Source organism: Rutilus rutilus (assembly GCF_951802725.1).
Source record: "Rutilus rutilus genome assembly, chromosome: 1".
Classification (NCBI taxonomy): Eukaryota; Metazoa; Chordata; class Actinopteri; order Cypriniformes; family Leuciscidae; genus Rutilus; species Rutilus rutilus.
This window is the reverse complement of record NC_140209.1, coordinates 44652602-44675677: the sequence shown is the minus strand read 5'-3', so window position 1 is coordinate 44675677 and position 23076 is coordinate 44652602. Positions and strand designations below refer to the sequence as shown.

The window sequence follows — 23076 nt, the reverse complement described above, 5'->3', positions numbered from 1 at the left end:
TGATTTACAGCTCAGAAAACATTTCTTATTATCAATGTTAAAAACAGTTTCATATTTTTTTGTGGAAACCATGATGCAGAATTATTTGATGAACCAAGTTGAAAGAACAGCATTTATATGAAGTAGTTTTTTTTAACAGTGAAAAACCCTTGACTGTCACTTTTGATCAATTTAATGCATCGATCCTTGTTGAATAAAAATATTAATTTCATTAAAAAAAATCTTACTGTCCTCAACATTTTGAACCGTTATACACTTTTGCTTTGTTTATTGCAAAATAACTCCCGATTGTTTCTCTGTCATCTAAGCAAGGCTTCGTTTCCCAAACGTGCCTGTGAGCTCAGTGAAGCACCAGCATCGAACGCTCTCTGTGATTGATTGGTTTCGTCTTGTATCCAGATGACTAGGAGAAAAAGTTCTATCCTACACAATTATCCGCTAATATTCGCTTATTTTTCCACTTAGAAGCTTATTTTACGCACTGAATTGCGTGCTAAATTAATAAAAATTACTGGTAAAAAACACACACATTTGGATCGATATTTTTATGTGAGGATCGATCCTTTTCGATACCACGTCAGTATCGAAGTATCGATATTTTAGGATCGATCCGCCCACCTCTAATAAGCTTAGTTTTTGATCTCATGTTTATTAAAAGATTTAAACTGACTGTTATAATATTGCTGGATCTCATGCTGCAGTAACACAGGGTTTGTGATGTGAAAATATTTATGGAACAACACAACTGTTAAATTCAAAAGACATCAGTTAATGAGGTTATTTTATGATGATTATAAAACCATCAACAGGTAACCATCATCACCTGATATCATTTCACTTTAGCTTTCTTTGCTGCTGCAAATGTGTTTGACAAACACACTGTCACAGCGGCCAAAAAAAGACAAAAGATATAATAAGAGTTAAGAGCCCAACTAATGGAAACACTGATCACTGTTATGGTGACTTCAAATGAAACACATTAGAGTTAAAGCAGCACTCAGTAGCTTCGGGATTTCTTCGCTGTATTCTCGCTTTTTGCTCGCAGGTTTCTCTCTAGAGCTCCCCCACAGCTTCGGAATAGATATTTGACAACACTGTTGTAAAAACTCGTTGGCTATTCTCAGACACCAGAGGCTAGTAGATCAACGACATCAAAGCAGATGGGACATTCTTTAAAACGTCTTCTTCATTCGGGTTCGAACAGCGTGAGGGAGCGCAATAATGACGGCATTTTAGCAGATTTCTTTTGGCCGTAAAGCAGTTGTTTACATCGCGAGACCTGATATCACGCGATACTTCCTGACGCGGCGGCCGGCGGCCCGCCGCCCCAAAGTTGCAAGTGCATATTTTCCGCTCACGGGCACCAGGGGGGTGCGAAACTACCACCATTCAACCCGAAATAAGTATTATAACCATTCCAATGACTCCGAAGCTGTTCAGTTAAGGTAAAAAAGTTACTTAGTTCACCTTTAAACCTCTGTTAATTCTCAATAAAAACTTTTGTAGACGTCTGACAGAAATAAAGTCAGTCTGGTTAGTAATAAGTGAAGCTGGTAATGCTGTTTGTGGAGTTGTTTAATCCTCCTCTGCTGAGATCTTCACAGATTTAATGTCTTCTTTTCTCTTCAGTTGATTTCATCTGAGGCTGTGACTGAAGTCAGTTGTAGTTCTTGTGTTTCTGCTCATCTCTTTTTCTGTTCCCTTCTTTCCTTCAGTGATTCTGCTTGTTAACAGGCTTATTAAGGCTGAAATGACTCCATATTTAATATACACAGGTTTTGTGGCTCAGATAAGGTTGGCTGTGCTCTTGGCTGATTTGTGGCATTGCTATGGCCTGCTTGTGGCCCAGATCTGGCAAACAGGAGTGATGCGCCCAAGTGCCATCATTCCACGCTGCATGTGGGCCAGATCCGCATTCCACAAGTTCCAGATGTGGGCCGGATCTGGGCCGAAACAATGTTGCTATCTGGGACAGACACTGAATAACTTTGTTACCTGTATGTGACTAAGGGGTTCTTAAAGCTGCTCATTTGTACACTCTAGGATTTGATACACTTGACTTGTGGTTTAGTTTTCTTTAAAAGTTCTTCTAATAAGGCTAATATCCAACTAGGTGGATGTTCATGAAAATATTTTCCTAAAAATGTTGGTATATTGAACCATATTTGCACAAAATATTATTTTGTGTTAATAAAATTTCAAAATTGTGTTATATTTTCCTTAGTTTTTTGTATATTTTCTGTCCTAAAGAGCCTATATTATGATTTTATTTTATTTTATTTTATTTTATTTTATATATATATATATATATATATATATATATATATATATATATATATATATACATATATATATATATCATAAAAGAGATCTAAAGCAATAGATATGTCAATATAATACAGTTTATCAATGTTGAGATTTATTTTGCATAATTATATTTTTTCAGCACGTTTAAATGTAAAATTTGTAAATTTCATACCTTAAGCTACCTACATGGCACTGCTATCATGCATTTTTGTGGTCAGGGGGCATGCCTGTTTTGAAAAATAAACATTAGAATTGGTGCCCTTTTTGATACCAATTTTCTGCCCGCCTCACGGACTATTGGGGGGTCTCGATCACTTCTCCAAAGTATTTCCTCATTTTGCGGTCAGTCTATCTTGTGACACTTAGTCACATCCTGGAGCCTTAATCTTTGTTTTTGTTTTGTTTTTGCTGTTAGGCTTACTTTCAAAACAAACCTGCTGCTAATATGCTGAAATTCTTGGTTGTAGGCCTACAGTTTAGATTAATAAGCAAATGACACAGTCATGTTAAAATGCTAGTCAGTTTCGCAAAGCAGCGCAAATGGTCAGTGCCACACCCTTATGTCATCAGCTCCAAAATACTGGGTATTCCAGCACTCACACCACAAATACATCACCTATGATACCAGCTCATCATTACTAATTGTCTTATATGATCAATATATTTTACAACGTGTGACATTTTTCAATCTCTTCATATGCCTGTCAATTGTAGCCTATTACGTGTTTAATCGCCTTGGAAACTGAAGCCAATTATTTTAATAAAGCTTTAATAAGTAGATTAGTTATGGGCTACAAGCGTATAATTACATTAATTATGATCTGCTCGCAACGTACACCAGCATTCATTGTGGTTAAAGTCGCTTGTTTTAATTAGTTACATGTATTTATAGCGTATTACCAGGGTATGCCTAGAAATAGACTGCATAAAGTAACTCCACATGCCTCTTTTGCGATTGGTCGAGGTAGAGCAGACAAAGAATTGCAATTGGGCAGAATAAAGATCGGTCATCTTAAGATTTGAACACTCCTAGTTCGCAGTGATCATAAGAAGCCCTCCACACAGCGAAACTTTCTCCAAGACACTTCATTTCACTTCATTGTGGGTCTCAAAGGAAGTCAAAATGGACGTGAGTAATCTTAGAACGCATCGTCGCTTCATTATTCCTATTTATATTGGCCTGTATTTTGTCAAATTGTCTGTATTTGTTTGTAGGCAAGAGAGAATGTCAGAATGCATGCTCCATATTATAAGTTACATCAAATTATACAGTACTTATGAACGTATGTAGCCCACTTGTAGCAGCTGATATGTAGCCTATATTGGTGTTTGTTGTCTGTATGGTGCATAGTGTGTGAAGCGCCCTCACGTGCATTGTTAATGGGTGTGAACTACTCACATCTCAAATGCTCATATGTATTGATAGTTCCATCATCAGATCCATTTCTATCATAATGTTGTAGCCTACTGGTCAGTGACATTACGTTTATTTCATAAATAATAGGAAATGCAATTCATAAAAGCCGACTTACCTCAGTTGAATGAATAGAAATTCTGTCATCATTTACTCACCCTCAAGTTTTTTCAAACCTGTATGAGTTTCTTTTCTTCTGCTGAACTCAAAGGAAGATATTTTGAAGAATGTGGGTAACCAGACAGTTGATGTACCACCTTGACTTCCATAGTAGGGAAAAAAATACCATGGAAGTCAATGGGGTACATCAACTATCTGGTTACTCACATTCTTCAAAATATCTTCCTTTGTGTTCAGCAGAGGAAAGAAATTCATACAGATTTTTTTGTTGTTGTTGTTGTTGATTTAGTGTAATTGAATTTAGCTTTATATGTGAGCCTTTTCATTGAGCAATGCAGCCATAATCAAATAATATAAATATAATTATGCTAAGTTTAGGACAGAGGTTAGCTTCATAGCCTTAGGCTATTGGGTTTGCAATGTAGTCTGTAACCCTTCTGCATTTTAGGGTAATACATCATACATTAACATGTTCAATCCTTTGGCATTTCTACAGATTAAGCAAGACTGGCCAATTCAAGTCCAACTATGGTCTGAAACCATATACAGACCCAGGGATGTTGAAAAGGAGACCCTTTAACTCACTCTCACTCTTAGCTCAGAGAAATTAGTGTGACTCAGCCATGCAATGATAAGACTGAACTTCACCAGCCAACTTCCCTTTTGCAGTTAAAGTAAGCAGTTTAGAAAGTTGAAGAAAGAAAGAGTGAGGCATATCGCACTGCTCTGAGAGTGTCGTTCTGCAGTACAGCTTCTGTCTGAGAGCTGGTTTACAGTTACTAATGTGGAAGGAATTCACCTCTGTTACACATCTATCTTTTCACATTCTCAGTCTAAGTACCCTTTTCCCTTCTTTTCCTCCTCCTATCTCTCTTTTGACCATCTTTCCTCTCCACTATTCAGCCAGCAACCGCTATAAAAATCAACTTTCCTTGGCAGCTGTTAATCACAATAGAGCCCTTGTATAATTCAGCTTGTGATTTTGCAGCTGCTGACCCAACATGGCTTCTCAACTTACACCAGATCTGCACAGAGATGGCATTGCCACTAGTTTTCAAAGATTAAAAGATTAAAGTCGTCATGAAACGGAAGTTGCAATTCCCTATTGTGACGCATATCCAAGTGAAACGGCTTCAAGAACAAATGTAGGGGCTTGATTTTGTCCATCGGAAATTGATTGGAAAGTTGGATCTTTGTGGTTTGCTATTGCTGTGATGTCATGTTGATCCCGCCAGTAAACACGTCTTCAGAGAAGAGATGTCACTGCAAGAGGGAGGGGAAGTTATTTTGATTAAAGATTACGAAGGCACACATGAATTTTATAGAAATAATGTTGTGCACAGATAAATCATTCATAATGAATACTGCAATATTCCATAAAAGAAGTAAGAATTGACCATTTTAATTTCAGGGTGACTTTAAGATACAGCTCTTCTTATATCCATCTTGTAGAACAGAGGTTTTCCGATAGAGCAACCATGCCACATCTGCAGTTTTTTGAAAGTTCAAGTCTGGCTCTTTGCCATTTACCATTGGACCAGGATTTTCCTTTCAACGCATTGGAAAATTTGACAGCATTGCTTTTGTGAGGCTGATTCTGTGCACTCCATCATTACAGCTGCAGTCTCTCTTTGGTCTCTAGGGAAAACCAGGCACAGTGCCCAGCTGTACAACTCAAATTTAAGTGGATACACATGTTCTGCTATTCATACTAATATCCCAAATAGAACAGTCGGTGAGATATACAAAAATCTAATTACTCTTAGAATAAAGAGTAACATGAGCTCTCACTCTGTCTAACAGGGTGTGCTTGTGCAGAATATGTCCTTCAAGGTGGGACAGACTTTGACCATTACAGGAGTCCCCAAGGCCGATTCTACAAAGTAAGCCACCGCAAAGTAACTTTTCGAATTTAGGATGTTAACAGCAACAGGAGTTATGTCTCTCATTTGCTCTATTGCAGTTTTGCCATTAACATTGGTCACAGTGCCGAGGACATCGCTCTACACTTAAACCCTCGGTTTGATGCCCATGGTGACCAGCGCACTATAGTGTGCAATTCATTCCAGGGCGGCAGCTGGTGCGAGGAGCTAAGGGAGGGCAACTTTCCATTTAATCAGAATGAGGATTTCCAGGCAAGACACAAGACTTTCATATATCTTAATGAAACTGCTGTTTGAGTATAAACATAAAGATAATGATAATAAAATGGGCTGTGGATGAAATGTAATGGCCCCTTATATTGTGTGACCTATGCTTTGTTGAAAAATGTTCAACTTTCTTTAGTACTGTTTCTGTTTGAGCATGGAAAAGGTCTGCAAAGTTACAAAGCTCAAATTGACTCCCTGAAACGGCTCAATTGTAGTCTTGAGCTTTCTTCTGGGAACAAACACGTCACAATATTCCTCATTTAAATAATTCCCGATTGAAGGGTGGCCTGGTTGAATTGCGTTAGTAGTGTGTTCAAACTCACCATGACATTTCCATAACACACTTGAAGCGGTTGACCAATCAGAGCACATTGTGCTTTCAGAGAAAGGGCGCTTCATAGAGACAGGAACTAAACAGAACATTACTGACAGACTGGGAAGAGAGATGCTGCAACAATGTCAACATGATTTTGTTTTTGGGCTCTACTAGAATAGGTTTTCATACTTAAATGTTCAAAAAACATGAACAAGGGCATTTGTAAAAGGGCATAATGTAGGTCCTCTTTAACAAGCATACTCTCTTGTTTCTTTTCTTCCTTTAGATAAAAATCACATTCACCAATGAGGATTTCCTGGTGTCTTTTCCTGATGGTTCTCAAATGCACTTCCCTAACCGTCAGGGTGCTGAGAAGTACAATTACATGCACTTTGAAGGTGAAGCCAGGATCCATGGGGTTGAGATCAAGTAGATTAATCAAAATAAAAAGAAGGCGGCTCACTGTTGTATCCTGAATGCTAAATGATTCTTTGCCTTATTTTGTCACTTATCCAGCTCTGTTATTCCACAGTTTTTACTTGCTCAATATGGAGTCTCTCAATCACAATCTTATTATTTCCATGCCAAATCAGCATTCTAATTTTGCTGTGGCACTGTCTATCTTAACCACTAGAGGGAGCGCAACTACAATAAATTGCCATGAGCTTTAGAGGTAGGCCTACTTGTAAACCATTATTAGAGATTATCAACTGCTTTTATTTGATACAGTATCATGTTCTTAAATCTGGTTTGTAACTAAAACAAATTCACAATCTATAGCTGTTGGCAGATATAAATAAAAAATAATATCCTGTTTTCACCAATAAACTATACGCCTCTTAGCCTTTTTGTCTGTTTAATGTGTTCAAGCAGAAATGAATTTTCTTCATGTTGTTGTGTTTAAGTTTAGTTCTGCTAAACAAACAGATGGAGAAGATTGAGAATGAATCAAAAGCTTTAATTCCATCAGGTGCTTATCATAGAAACAGAAATAGGAAGTCCCACTGCCAGTTTAAAATAGGTCATTCATGACATGAATTAAATATTCAGTGCATGAGAAACTAAACAGCACAATTCAAGGGTTTTGTGAAGTTGGCTATTTTTTTTCTGTGGTTAGAAACAACAGAATCATGGCATAAATGATTATCTTAAAAAGTCTTCTGTTTAGTCATACTTGGATACATCAAACTATTTATGGGGAATAGTAAAAAAGACATAAACTGTTGCTTATGTGAAGTGTTTATAAATATATATTTCAATGGTAGAGATTAAGTATTGGTTGAAAATGTACCATTACTAACAGTTAGTGAAGTTAGTGAGTGCAATATATGGTAAATGAGTATCATTATAACTTCCAATATGTTTTTCATAGAAGTTCAAATGTTTTTTCCACCTGTATATCAATGATTTCCATAAGATTCAATTGTTTTTGTTTTAATCATATGCCAAGAAATTAACTTTGGCTTTGTCCTGGCTTGTGAAAGTAAAGAAAACCTGAACTACTGCAAAGGAGAGAAATCTATCAATCGATCCATTCAATGGCAATGACTTTGTATATACTTACTATCTCTTCAAAAAGAACAAGCCAATGACCTGCATATTTCCTGTACTGCTAAAGAAATCTTTTAAAATATACACACTTCAGATCGCAACACCTCTTGGCTTTGGGAGATGAATAGCCTTCACAGAATCTCTTATGTAAATCGGACATATTGTATGCCTCAAATTCAGTCTTGGCCAAGGGTAAACTGTTCAGTGCCTTGATTTTAACCTTTGAAGTGTCAACTGGTATTTTTTCCCACTTGCATTTTAGACTGCATGAAACACACTGTAGGAAAGCTAAAGTATATCACAGTTAAAAGTGTAGTTATAGTCAATAAAATAAACACATGTACTACTATTACAAGAATGTACATTATGTATTCAGTGCCCCAATTATACAACTTGTGTCTTTTTTTAAAGAAACAGAAATTATAATGCACCCATTGTAAAAAACTAAAAGTTGACCTAACTACAAAAAATTATCTACCCATCACATTCAACTTATGTTAATTTAACTAATTCACTCCAGTTAACAATTCTTGTCATTGTTTTGCATTTAGTAACAAAAGGGGCTACAATCATTGGTCTTTCATCTTTAAAACTAACTACATGATATGAACATTATTTGCCTCTTAAAACTAGGGGACAACATTTAACTCTGATAAATACACTCACCTAAAGGATTATTAGGAACACCTGTTCAATTTCTCATTAATGCAATTATCTAATCAACCAATCACATGGCAGTTGCTTCAATGCATTTAGGGGTGTGGTCCTGGTCAATCTCCTGACCTCCAAACTGAATGTCAGAATGGGAAAGAAAGGTGATTTAAGCAATTTTGAGCGTGGCATGGTTGTTGGTGCCAGACGGGCCGGTCTGAGTATTTCACAATCTGCTCAATTACTGGGATTTTCACGCACAACCATTTCTAGGGTTTACAAAGAATGGTGTGAAAAGGGAAAAACATCCAGTATGCGGCAGTCCTGTGGGCGAAAATGCCTTGTTGATGCTAAAGGTCAGAGGAGAATGGGCCGACTGATTCAAGCTGATAGAAGAGCAACTTTGACTGAAATAACCACTCGTTACAACCGAGGTATGCAGCAAAGCATTTGTGAAGCCACAACACGCACAACCTTGAGGCGGATGGGCTACAACAGCAGAAGACCCCACCGGGTACCACTCATCTCCACTACAAATAGGAAAAAGAGGCTACAATTTGCACGAGCTCACCAAAATTGGACAGTTGAAGACTGGAAAAATGTTGCCTGGTCTGATGAGTCTCGATTTCTGTTGAGACATTCAGATGGTAGAGTCAGAATTTGGCGTAAACAGAATGAGAATATGGATCCATCATGCCTTGTTACCACTGTGCAGGCTGGTGGTGGTGGTGTAATGGTGTGGGGGATGTTTTCTTGGCACACTTTAGGTCCCTTAGTGCCAATTGGGCATCGTTTAAATGCCACAGCCTACCTGAGCATTGTTTCTGACCATGTCCATCCCTTTATGACCACCATGTACCCATCCTCTGATGGCTACTTCCAGCAGGATAATGCACCATGTCACAAAGCTCAAATCATTTCAAATTGGTTTCTTGAACATGACAATGAGTTCACTGTACTAAAATGGCCCCCACAGTCACCAGATCTCAACCTAATAGAGCATCTTTGGGATGTGGTGGAACGGGAGCTTTGTGCCCTGGATGTGCATCCCACAAATCTCCATCAACTGCAAGATGCTATCCTATCAATATGGGCCAACATTTCTAAAGAATGCTTTCAGCACCTTGTTGAATCAATGCCACGTAGAATTAAGGCAGTTCTGAAGGTGAAAGGGGGTCAAACACAGTATTAGTATGGTGTTCCTAATAATCCTTTAGGTGAGTGTATATTGAATACAAAAGTTGCAGTGATATAAACATGGTGATGATCAACATGTTAATTCAGTAAAAATATAAACTCTGAACCATATGAAATAGTCCAGTCATTTTAAGCCAAAATGGGGGTCAACCTTGAACAAATTGCAACAGAAGCAAACTCAACTGATTTTGTATCCTCATTATGTCCTGAGTAAGAAAAAAAAAAAAAGCCCAGAAGAATCCCATTCGGGGAAAGCTTCGAAAAAGACCCAAATATAGCCTATTCACATGCCTATTCATTCTTTTTCTCACGTGAATAGGGTAAAAGATTTAACCTTTAGACATCACCATGAAAATTACTGCGTTGATTACTTACATCAAGACAAACAAAAAATGTATTACAAGTTTTTTTTTTATTGTTTGTTAACATGGACAAACGGTGCATAATCTAATTACGTATGTGCTATTTTGCATAAATACCACAACAGATCTAAACATTGGGTCTAACCAGGTGAAAATGTCTTGTTGAATCTTGTTGACATATAACAGTAAAATACTTAATTTTAAGGTCTGAATGGAACCCATTTCGGCTACCCATGAACATTAATACATAGAGGCAGGAAGAAGTACTTTAGAAACCAGCCTTTATTAATTATTATTGCAGAGATGGGGTTTGGGGCTGGGTCTGTGGGACTTTTTCTGGGGGTTCACTTTTTATTTGACCTTTTGTCTTCTGCATTCTCCTTACCATTGTCTCCTGTTCTTCCCTCAAACTCGTCCCCCAGAAACAGTCCCACTATTTTGCATAAATAGAAACCATGCTAATGCTTTAGAAACCAGCCTTTATTAATTTTTAAGAGATGGGGTTTGGGGATGGGTCCCATCCCCAAACCCCATCTCTTAAAAATTAATAAAGGCTGGTTTCTAAAGCATTAGCATGGCTTCTATTTATGCAAATTAGCAAATACGTAATTAGATTATGCACCGTTTGTCCATGTTAACAAACAATTTCAGAAAACTTGTAATACATTTTTTGTTTGTCTTGATGTAAGTAATCAACTCAGTAATTTTCATGGTGATATCTAAAGGTTACATTTTTTACCCTATTCACGTGAGAAAAAGAATGGCGTATGAATAGGCTATATTTGGGTCTTTTTCTAAACTTTCCCCTAATGGGATTCTTCTGCGCTTTTTTTCCCCTTACTCAGGACATAATGAGGATACAAAATCAGTTGAGTTTGCTTCTGTTGCAATTTGTTCAACCTTTTTTCATAAAATGACTGGACTAAAAGCGACAACAGCAGCAGCATAGTGTAGCCAGTAAATGCAAAGCAATGATTATTTTAAAATAATGGTTACCACATAATTTTTTTTCAAGCTGAAATGCATGCTGGGTACTGACACAACATTGTTGAACGTACATTTTTTGCTCATACTTTCATTTTGAAAGTTTGGACAAGTTTTGGACAAATATTCGAGAATAAGGTCAACAAAACAACTTTTGTTATTAAAGTAGGCCTATTCTTGTTTGGTTCACTCTGATGAACTCTCTCGATCATCAGCTGCTTCTTTTTTTCACATTTGTTAGAAGAACATTTTGCAAGTTGGAATTTTTTCTTTTTATTTTACAATGCAGGACAACATTAAAGAGCAGCAACAAAAACGTTCACATGTAACAAATATGAGGGAAAAAACATACATAGCCTTTCAATTTAAATAAATGAAAATAAAATAAATTATATATAGGCCTAATTAAAAAAGCATAGTAATAATAAACTAATCAACTAAGGTGGGCAAATGAGAGGCGAAAAACCACTGGGCGACTGCCAATCGCTGCAAGATAACGACTGTGACCTCAACTTGTAAAAAAAGCTGTTTCCCCCGCTTGATCTGCTATTTGTCCCATAATTTTGCGCGCGAACATGACACGAACCTTGACCCTTTATAGAAACACGCGCACGTTAGTACTATTCAAATATAAACAGTAACGGCTATCTTACTAAAGAGGATGTTAATGAAAGGAAATATGAATACGATGGATGTTCATTGGCAGCTAAAAAAATGGAGAGAAGCAGTGGTGTTTCAGTGGTAAGAATTGTTCTAATTCATATTAACGTTAGCTTAGTCTAGTTGTTTTCATATGAAAGACATTAAACTATTTTGACACTGGAAAACAGATATATGTAAGCAATAAGGTACGAGATGATCGTGTATCGTGCAACCCCTTCAGCCGTGACTTATTCACGATACAGCACTTCGAGTACCAAAGTGCTTTTATAAAACGGTTACCACAAAATACAAATATTAAAGCCAACAAATTTGTATCAATGCAACTTTCATGATGTAAAATCACTAAAAGTCTTCCTTCCGCTGGAAAAAATAGTCCCTGACCCTGAACAGCAACACAAGTTACATTATTACGCCATTAACGTTAGATGGCAGCAAAGACTGTCTTTATGAGCGAGTCAGTCAGTAAAGTTAGAAGACGGAGAAAGACGCTTTGACTAACGTTGTGTCAAAAAAAAACAACAAAAAAACCTAGCGCTGTGTCAGGGCACGGGAAACCACATTAACGTTAACTTAACTTTAACTTACCTGTTAAAATGACAAGATATCGCAGTGGACATTCAAACGGATTTTTTTATTATGAACATAGGACTGACCTGAAAGAAAATGCTATCTCTAAATGCAGGTAATACACTCGCTCTCTCACACACAATACTCTACTACTCTACATAATACAGTTAGGCTCAATCCCAATTCACCCCTTGCCCCTACCCCTTGGCCCTACCCCTCTGTTTTGCGCGTTCCCGTGAAGGGGTAGGGTTGTCTCAATTCTCTTTTGGTTGGAGGGGTAGGGGTAAGGGGAAGGGCCAGATAGCCCTTGAAATGAAGATTTTTCGGGACCACACTTCAAACGAAGGGGTATGAAAAATGTACCTGCATACACCGGCTACAGAGGCAACATGACTGCCAATAATCATTTTCTTTGTCACATTCAATCTTGTGTTCATATTTACGGTCATGTTCTTCAAAGAAACGGTTGCAAAAAAACACAAAAGTTCGTTAACAATATGACGCGTGTAAAAAGCAGTTTGAAGCGAAGTGGACGAGCGAATGAGGCGAATTCGTGTCCGCCGCGCTAAACGTCTCATTCGCGCCGCAAGACCTCCAGACGCGCTTAAACGCGTCTTAACATTGAAATCACTCGTGCCAGACGCTCTATTCACGTTTGGTGTGAACGCGGCAGCATTAGGCGTCGAAGATATCGTCATCTCCGTTGTTTTCTGCCAACTTCAGAAGAAAAATGCAAAAAATAGCTGTAACTCACGCAAGACTACAGCTGACGACGGCATCTTGGAAGTTTGTGATAAACATTGGCGCATCTCCTGTGACGTAGGCGCTAGCGACGATGTATAATAACATGTAACGGTGTAGTAGTGGTGTCCCATTTCTTAGGGGAATATTTTCACCCCTACGCCTTGACACTCTGTTTCAAGGGGCAAGGGTTAGGGGTAGGCGAAGGGTTAGGGGTAGGCGAAGGGGTATAAAATAGAATTGGGATTGGGCCTAAGCCTCAATGACCAATATCAATGAGAACAAATGTTTACGTTGCTTCACCCAACGGTATGCACAGAACCGTTGGGTGAAGCTGTCGTAGCTGTTTTTATCGTGAATAAACACAGCTATTGACCAATCAGAATTAAGAACTGGAACTGTTAACCGTTTTATAAAATGGGTTAATTATGACTAATTCTGGCTGTTAATGTTAATATAGTACGTTACGTAGTACGTTAAGTAGTGAGATGATGTTTTGGGTTATTTTAGTTTCATGTATATGATCTGCAAATATTCAGACTGCATAATATCCAGATATTATGGTATGTTCTTGTGCTTTTTGTTCAATTGCAGCTTTCACTACAAATCATTACAGTCTGTATCACTATACATTGTTTTTGTTTTTAGTACTGATGAACCATGACAGAAGATTTCTCTGCTGTTTTACTTATTCATCAACAGAGCTAAGTGCACAGCTTTAGCATCATCAGCTACCTGACAGGTATTGAGCAACAATAAGCTACGATATAACCCTGGCTGGTAAGTGATTTATGTTCTTGCTGGAATAACATGATCATGTTGAATGGAAATGCTATGATTAACTTGTGCCTGTCACAGTGTCACAAACAAGCTACAGTTAGTCCAGAATGCCGCCGCTAGAGTGCTTACTAGATCAAGAAAATATGATCATATAACACCGATTTTATCATCACTGCATTGGTTACCTATAAAGTTCCGTATTAATTACAAGGTATTGCTACTGACTTATAAAGCCCTAAACGGCTTAGCTCCAGTCTATTTAACGGATCTTCTATCGCCCTATAATCCATCGCGCTCTTTAAGATCACTAAATTCAAGGCTTTTGGTCATACCTAGGATATCCAGAACCACCAAAGGAGGGAGAGCATTTTCACATTTAGCTCCAAAACTCTGGAATAGTCTTCCTGATAGTGTTCGTTGCTCAGACTCGCTCTCCCAGTTTAAAACTAGATTAAAGTCGCATCTCTTCAGCCAGGCATTCATATAATATTTTTAATCTTACAGTTCAAATTACAATCCGGCCTCTAGTTAATAAACGCCAGAGGAGAACTGGCCCCCGACTGAGCCTGGGTTCTCCCAAGGTTTTTTTTCTCCATTGGGTCACCTGATGGAGTTTTAGGACACCATTAGGTCACTTGATGGAGTTTTTCGGTTCCTTGCCACTGTTGCCTTTGGCTTGCTCAGTTGGGGATATTCTGGGGATATCTAATTTGATTTTATCAATAAATTCCACTAGAAACAAACCTTGTTGTATTATTTTAATTTAATACTGTGAAGCTGCTTTGATACAATCTGTATTGTGAAAAGCGCTATACAAATATACTTGACTTGACTTGACTTGACTTGACAGTGTCACATATTCATACTCGTACTTTGTCATACTCATACTTTTTCATACTACATTATATGTTATATACTATACTTGTACTATATGCCAGCAGCCATATCACCCTGTAGCCCAAGACTGGTTACTCACTGAAGCTAAGCAGGGTTGAGCCTGGTTAGTACCTGGATGGGAGACCTTCTGGGAAAACTAGGTTGCTGCTGGAAGAGGTGTTAGTGAGACCAGCAGGGGTGCTCAACCTGTGGTCTGTGTGGGTCCTAACGCCCCAGTATAGTGACAGGGACACTATACTGAATGTCCACTGCGATATCTTGTCTTTTTAACAGTATAGTGAAGTGCCTCCTAATCATCTCCATACTGATTGGCTTCATCACTCTGTCTCCTCTCCGCCAATAAGCTGGTGTGTTCTGGGCGTTCTGGTGCACTGCCGTCCATCATCCAGGTGGATGCTGCACATTGGTGGTGGTTGAGGAGATTCCCCCCCTTCTATGTAGAGCACTTTGAGTGCCAAGAAAAGCGCTATATAAATGTAACGAATTATTAATTATTATAATTATTTTAGTGATTTCACTCACTTTCTTTGCCTCTCTGGATTTTTGCACCATAGGAAACTTAGAACATTTTTAATTTGCAAACTGTCCATGTAAAGCAGAAGAAAGAGTCATTTTATTTGAATATCTGACCCTATGTTTATAATAATGTCAGACAAAGTTTTTTTAAGGATTAATTCAGGAATGTGCATTTCTCTCCAAAAAGAATAGCTAACATTTCTGCTTCAGAAAAGTATTCATTCGGGACTCCCCTGTCTCTGTTTTTGTGTTTCCTTTGATCACTTTGTTCTACTGGATGTTAATTCATTGCCATGGAATGTCTTCTGTCATTGACTGGATGCAATTCAGGGGTCTGGTTTCCATGGAGAGCTGACATTCTGAGTGTTGAAAGTGGACATGCATAATCGGGAAGGACGGTCTGTCCTGGGCATGTGCACAGAGATGTGCAGTGGTTATTAGCATGTTTTAACATTCACTGAGGTCAGACGGTGGCATTTACCCTAAATCATCGTCTGCAATGCCAGCCACAACAGTACAGGCAAGGGGCAAGACAAGAGATTAGCTGTCTGAATGTGTTATCACATAAATGAAATAATACTCACTCTTGTGAAAGAGATACTGTGATGTGTGACGCTTGAAGAAAGTCTTTGTTGTGGAACTAAATAATTTTTTATATAGTTATTTCTTAAGTCTAAGCAATGGAGTGTATGTCATTCTAAAATGAACTAAATCATTTTGACCAGTTGATCAAAGCATACAGTATCTCACGAAAGTGAGTACACCCCTCACATTTCAGCAAACATTTTAGTATATCTTCTCATTTTAGAGTAGTCAATGTGCTGCTTGTATAGCAGTATATATTTACTGTCCTCTGAAAATAACTCAACATACAGCCATTATTGTCAAAATAGCTGGCAACAAAAGTGAGTACACCCGAAGTGATAATAGCTGTACGTCATTTAAACATGTAAAGCCACATGTCCTATTCATCGTGTTCCTGTTTTTGTCTGCTTGACAGGACCATACAAATGTGTGTATCTTTAAGAGCATTTAAAATTTGTGCTTTGAGTACAATTCTCTCATACTGACCACTGGATGTTCAACATGGCACCTCATGGCAAAGAACTTTCTAAGAATTTGAGAATTAGAATTGTTGCTCTCCACAAAGTTGACCTAGGCTATAAGAAGATTGGTAACACCCTGAAACTGAGTTACAGTGCAGGCCAGGGTCATACAGAGGTTTTCCAAGATGGGTTCCACTCGGAACAGGCTTTGCAAGGGTCATTCAAAGAAGTTGAGTCCTTGTGCTGTGCGTCAGGTTCAGAAGCTGGCTTAAAAAAACAGACGCATGAGTGCTGCCAGCATTGCTTTAGAGGTTGCAGAAGCGGAAGGTCAGCTTGTCAGTGCTCAGACCATACGCCAACGCCACACACTGCAACAAGTCGGTTTGCATGGCCGTTGTCCCAGAAGGAAGCCTCTTCTGAAGCATGAATTACTGGAACCATGTCTTGTGGTCTGATGAGACTAAAACTTGTTTGGCTCAGATGGTGTCCAGCATGTGTGGCGATGCCCTGGTTTGGAGAACCAAGAGAATTGTGCCTTTCCTACAGTCAAGTATGATGGTGGTAGCATCATGGTCTGGGGTGCATGAGTGCTGCTGGTACTGGGGAGCTGCGCTTCACTGAGGGAAACATGGATTCCAACATGTATTGCAACATTCTGAAGCAGAACATGATGCCCTCCCTTCAGAAACTGGGCTGAACGACATGATAACGACCCCAAACACACCACCAAGATGACAACTGCCTTGCTGAGGAAGCTGAAGGTGATGGAGTGGCCAAGTATGTCTCCAGACCTGAACCCTATTGAGCACCTGTGGGGCGTCCTCAAGCGGAATGTGGAAAAGCACCATGTGTCTAACATCCATCAGCTCCGTGATGTCATTATGGAGGAGTGGAAGAGGATCCCAGCAACAACCTGTGCAGCTCTGGTGAACTCCATGCCGAGGAGGATTAAGGCAGTGCTATAGATAACAATGGTGCTTGCACAAAATATTGACACTTTGGACACAGTTTTGACTTGTTCACTTGTACTCACTTTGGTTGCCAGCTATTTTGACAATAATGGCTGTATGTTGAGTTATTTTCAGAGGACAGTAAATATATACTGCTATACAAGCAGCACATTGACTACTCTAAAATATATCCTAGTTTAATTTCTATAGTATTTTCCCTTGAGAAGATATACTAAAATGTTTGCTGAAATGTGAGGGGTGTACTCACTTTTGCGAGATACTGTATATACTGTAAGATTATACTAATTATTATAATTAAGGAGCAGAAAATCAAGTTAATGGGGCAATCATTGCGATGATTTCTTCATTTTACGCTCTCTTAACTACTATGATGAATCAGATTGCAGCCAGCTTGAGGAATGGGCTGGCCTTAGTACTTAGAATTTATTTTAGTTTATTTATTGCTGAAGTGATACAAATTTCTCTCACATCCCATAAAAAGAGGAACTTTCTTTCCTCACCAGTTCCTTTTATGTCCATTGCCTATGCTGTTGATGTTAATTGTGAAAATAAAAAAATTCTACCTCTTGACACAAAATACAGTTTCGAAAAACCACTAGATGCCACTAGGAAACCAAGAACAAGTTACAATATTTGCATCAATGGTCTTTGCATAGTTCTTTTCCTTTTGGCCATTTGTATATGCTGTGACATTTATTGAATTTTTTTCATTCCTATTTCTCAGGCTGTACCTTTTGTGCAGTATCATAGGCCTTAGTTGGGGTAGATGTCATATTGAATTTTACTCAGCTGAAAATGAGGCTGTGAGGGATGAGACTTTAAAGGTCCTAGATTACTTGTAATTTTCATAACTGTTTTATGGAATTTTTCTACTGAAAGATTTTAGAAAACTGTTTCATTATTGATATGTTGACAGTACAATCCATTGAGCACACTGCACTTCTATCCCTCCTTACTGCCTCATTTCATTCCTGTAAAAAATTTATATGGTTATACCCAGTGTGCGAAATACGGGGGGGTCCGGGGGGGCTCGACCCCCCCGATTAACCCATGAGACCCCCTGAAAACCTCAAAAGCAAAATTTGAAGGGGGTCTCAAATTTTGCCAATTTTTTTTTTTAAATGTAATATTTTATTGTCACAAATGGTCACTAAAATGTTTTTAAGCTCACCATGTCCAGTATTCAGAATTCAAAACATTTATTTACAATCACAAATGTTCTATTTTTTGCCAAGCGGAGCCAGCCAGTCCTGTGCACGTATGCAAATTGGCCATGTGCACCAAACAGAAGAAACATTGAGAAGTCATACTAAAAATGGCTAGCAAGCGAAAGCTAAACCAGAGTGTATTACTCACACACTTTGGGTTCACATCCAAAAAGGTGGCACTCAGAGATGAAGAACCACTCACTACCAGAACAGAGGATCCTCTCCCGCCCAGTGACTACCCAGAAAATCAACGATTAGTTGAGGCCGAGTGCTCCAAAGACGCAGCAGGTGCTGAGGTAAATTAAGCTGACTGCTGCTAGCACAAGTAGGATTGCCAACTGTCCCGTATTAGCCGGGACGTCCCGTAAATTGGACCTAATTTATTTGTCCCGTTTATTGACTGTAACGCTGATCTAACCACTGACTGAAATAACAGCAACACGATCACGAGATTCACGACACCGGTCATCATCCAATCACAGGCCATACTCGCGCGCATCAGACCCGAATAACAAACTCTAAATTGAGAATTAATCATTATTTTGGGACGAATCATTGTTTGATTTGCGAACAGAATCCTCTGCTGTCTGGTCGCTCCCGGTTCGATCCGGACTCGCGCTAACGCAAATCCCTTTCACTTTCTGCGTTAGTCAGCAAATCAGTTTTGGCGAATTAAAACAACGTGATTATTGTTCATGAGTCCAACATGCATCCATCCAGCCACGCAAGAAAACATCAAATCTACCTGAGGGAATAATATGCTGATGTGATTTGCTGCTCAAGAAACATTTCTGATTATTATTAATGTAAAAAAAAAAAAAAAAAAAAAAAAAAGTCAGGATTCTTTGATGAATAGAAAGTTCAAAGGAGATTTATCTTAAATAAAAAAGCTTTTGTAACATTATAAATGTCTTTACTGTCACTTTTGATTAATTTAATGCATTCTTGCTGAATAAAAGAAGGCTATTACTTTCTTTAATTTCTTTCAAATGTAGTGTATAATGTTACAAAAGCTTTCTATTTCAGATAAATGCTATTATTTTGAACTATGGTTTGCAATATGACTTTTTTTGTATGACCTTAAAATTCGTTTTAGAATTAAATTGTACATAAATAGGTTAAAGGCAGGGTCGGCAGTTTTTTTCAACAACAACAAAAAAAAAAAGTCAGTTTTTTTTTACAACTTTATTTATATACCAATACATAACTAGATGAAAAAGTTTGTAGACAAACTTTAAGTTGGCATGAAAAAGCCTTGCCAGAAAGTTTGAAGAATTTTTAAAAGCTTGAAGTTTGAAGGTTTTTAGTTTTAATTAGTTTAAGTTTTAGTTTAAAAGTTTGAAGGTTTTCAGTTTAGAAATAGATAGAAAGAAAGCTTAAATAAGTCTTGATTGATTAGAAATAGTACATAGAGCGGCAACTAATGGAGTCTAATGAGCCTCTCCAACTGTCAAAATTTGAATTTAGTTTGGAGTTAGAAAGAAAGAAAGAGAGAGAAAGAAAGAAAGAAAGAAAGAAAGAAAGAAAGAAAGAAAGAAAGAAAGAAAGAGAGAGAAAGAAAGAGAAAGAGAAAGAGAAAGAGAAAGAAAGATAGTTTGTACCAAAGTTTGAATAAGTTTTAAGTATAAGTAGTGTATAGATAGATAGATAGATAGATAGATAGATAGATAGATAGATAGATAGATAGATAGATTTTTAAAAGCTTGAAGTTTGAAGGTTTGAAAAGTTTGAAGGTTTTTAGTTTTAATCAGTTTAGTTTAAGTTTTAGTTTAGCAGTTTTAGAAGTTTGAAGGTTTTCAGTTTAGAAATATTAGATAGAATGGAAAATGAATCTGGGTTGATTAGAAATAGTACATAGAAAGGCAGCTATTCTGTCTAATGAGCCTCTCCAACTGTCAAAATTTGAATTTAGTTTGGAGTTAGAAAGAAATATAAGATAGATAGATAGATAGATAGATAGATAGATAGATAGATAGATAGATAGATAGATAGATAGATGGTAGCGAGGGAGAGTGAGAGTCACCCAGCCAATCATTCCATTCGTTCCGAATGGAAATAAGTAGCTCTGTTTATTGCGCCCTGAGAGGACTACAGACACTCAATTTGTATACTCTCTTTTTCAGAGTACTTACATTTTAATTATGTATTGGTATATAAAGAAAGTTTAAACAAATTTGCCGACCCTGCCTTTAAGCAAAACAAATGTGTTTATGTCTGAGAACACCCAAATATTTTGAGTGTCCCTTATTTTCCTGTAAAGAACCACAATTGTCCTGCATTTTCCTTTTCTGAAGTTGCCAAATCTAAGCACAAGTGACTTGCCGACTGGTTGGACAACAAAGCAGGTGGGCGAATGGAAAGACCGCAACCCTTGGCTTGACATTAAGTCAGGAAAATTGGGGTGTTTAGTGTGTAGAAAAGCAAAAACGTTGCTACTCTCAGAAAAGGGACCGGGTTTACACCTTGCAGAAGAATGGATCAACGGTGATGTTACTAGCTCTGAAGCAAAGAGGCTACGAAAGAAAATATACAAACACAGGGACAGCCAGGCCCACACAAGGTCAGTGGAAATAGCCCAGATGAAAGAGAAAGACACCCTCCCGAACACTTTCATTGATATACAGTCAGATTTACTCAAGAAAACCACAGTCTCGTTTAGAACAGCTTACACCGTGGCAAAGGAAAGGCTATCGTACAAAAAGCTCAACCCACTCATGACAATGCAGGAGCTTAATGGAGCTGAAGTTGGCAATATCCACAAATCTGACCATGCATGCGCAGAAATAATCAGTCACATTGCCAAGGAAATGCGCCGCAAATTCATCTGCAATGTGAAAGAAATGGATTCACGGGTGTCAATCACAATTGATGAAAGCAACATTCATGGCAGTCCCTATCTAATAATCTACGTAAGATGTGATGTCAGCGGTAAGGGGGATGTAGACAATGTTTTCCTGGATCTAGTGGAACTTACAGATGGGGTCGATGCTGAATCTATTTATAACTCAATGATGGCGAGTCTACATAAAGCTGGAATGGATGATGACTTTTTGAAGACGCATCTGATAAGCATTGCCACCGATGGAGCTGCGGTGCTTACAGGAAAAGCCAGTGGGCTTGTCGTTAGACTCAAAGAAAAGTTTCCGAACATGCAGTCTGTTCACTGCCTGGCACATAGATTAGAACTGGCTGTCAAAGATGCTCTTAAAGAAGTGGCTGGCACTAATCAGTTTGAGTTCTTTATTTCAAAGTTATACTCACTCTACAATCAGTCAACCAGGAACACCAGATTGCTGAGAGAAGCAGCGGCCGAGCTCGACGTGGAAATACTGAAAATAGGTCAAATCTTCACCATCAGATGGGTTGCCAGCAGCTTTAAAACAGTAAAAGCAGTATGGAAAGATTTCCCTGCACTAGCACTCCATTTCAAAACAGCCAGTGAGGACACATCACGCAATGATCTTGAGAGGCAAAAATACAAGGGACTTCTGAAGCACCTTGTTAACTCAGGATTTTTGGAAGATTTGGCAGTCATGAAAGACATTCTGCGTGAACTCCAGAGCCTGTCTCTCAAGCTGCAGAAAAGAGAAATGTCACTTGTGGATTCAAGTCTCGCCATCCAACAAACTATCGATGTTTTGACGGCCATGAAGACGACTGGTGGGGGGAAATCAACCAAGAAGGCTGAACAGTCCGTCTCATCCAGCCTTTTTAAGGGTGTAGAGCTGAGTGAAGGCAGGGCGAAAATAAACAGGTCTCGGTTTTATGAATCAGTGATTGCGTCTCTAACTAAGCGATTACCGGAGTCAAATTTGGTCCTGATGCTCAAAGCTCTTGACAAGCGTTTTTGGCCAGGAGAGCAGGAGGACCTGATTTTGCATGGTGAACCAGAAGTACACAGCCTTGCGAAAGTGCTTGGAGAACCAACCAGGGAGGCCGTGGAGCAGTTTCGAGACTGGAAACTACAGGGTACTGCACCGGGGAAAACATTGGAAAGACTTTGCATAGCAAGTCGCACGTATCTCCCCACGTCAGCTGAGTGCGAACGAGGCTTTTCCGCAGTTAATAACACGGGCAACCAGACGCGCAACAGGTTGCGTGAAGACAGCCTGTCTTCACTCCTGTTTGTGGACCTCAACGGACCTCCTCTGGACAAATTCGACCCAGTTCCATTCGTCAGAAGCTGGATTAAAGCAGGACATCGCCTCTCTTCTTCCTGGAAACCAGGACGGCAACCACAAGAAGTCAAGCTAAGACATCTTTGGTCTATTCTAACTTAAACCTTGAGGGTTCTTCTGGGTCTTTTTGACCCTCAAATGACTTTTGCTAAAAAAAAAAAAAAAACTTTGTCCAAATGGCATGAAACTTTGTACGTCTCTCATCCCTTTCTAGATCTACAAAACACATTAAATTGTAATGATATCTGTTTTTATGTTAGCGACAAAATTTAACAACCAAAACAGAAACAGCGCAGAACACACATAGACAGAAATTAAGTGGCACACTTCTAACAATGGTAAAAACATTCACAATGCAAAATTATCATGCTCACGCGTGCACACACACACACACACACACACACACATACAGAGGAATACATTTGTGAGACTATAGAAACTGCTCTCTTATAATTTG

General features: G+C 38.5%; 2 protein-coding genes across 2 annotated transcripts; both read left to right on the top strand.

The window, feature by feature from the left end:
- Positions 1-3137: 3137 nt before the first annotated feature.
- On the top strand, positions 3138-7149 carry LOC311305344 (beta-galactoside-binding lectin-like). Its single transcript, XM_084432987.1, has 4 exons — positions 3138-3436; positions 5645-5724; positions 5805-5976; positions 6594-7149. The coding sequence occupies exons 1-4, from the start codon at positions 3431-3433 to the stop codon at positions 6738-6740; spliced, it is 405 nt and encodes a 134-aa protein (XP_084289113.1). The 5' UTR covers positions 3138-3430; the 3' UTR covers positions 6741-7149.
- A 13871-nt stretch (positions 7150-21020) lies between these two features.
- LOC311304708 (E3 SUMO-protein ligase KIAA1586-like) lies at positions 21021-22721 on the top strand (the record flags this gene model as incomplete). The annotated part of the gene is made up of 1 exon (XM_084431895.1): positions 21021-22721. The coding sequence occupies one exon, from the start codon at positions 21021-21023 to the stop codon at positions 22719-22721; it is 1701 nt and encodes a 566-aa protein (XP_084288021.1).
- Positions 22722-23076: the final 355 nt, after the last annotated feature.

What these genes read in the sequence shown, in the direction of transcription:
- LOC311305344 (XM_084432987.1), top strand. An exon ending in CCCAAGGCCGATTCTACAAA is followed by an intron (nt 5,725 to 5,804) that starts GTAAGCCACCGC and finishes GCTCTATTGCAG; the next exon opens with TTTTGCCATTAACATTGGTC. An exon ending in ATCAGAATGAGGATTTCCAG is followed by an intron (nt 5,977 to 6,593) that starts GCAAGACACAAG and finishes TTCTTCCTTTAG; the next exon opens with ATAAAAATCACATTCACCAA.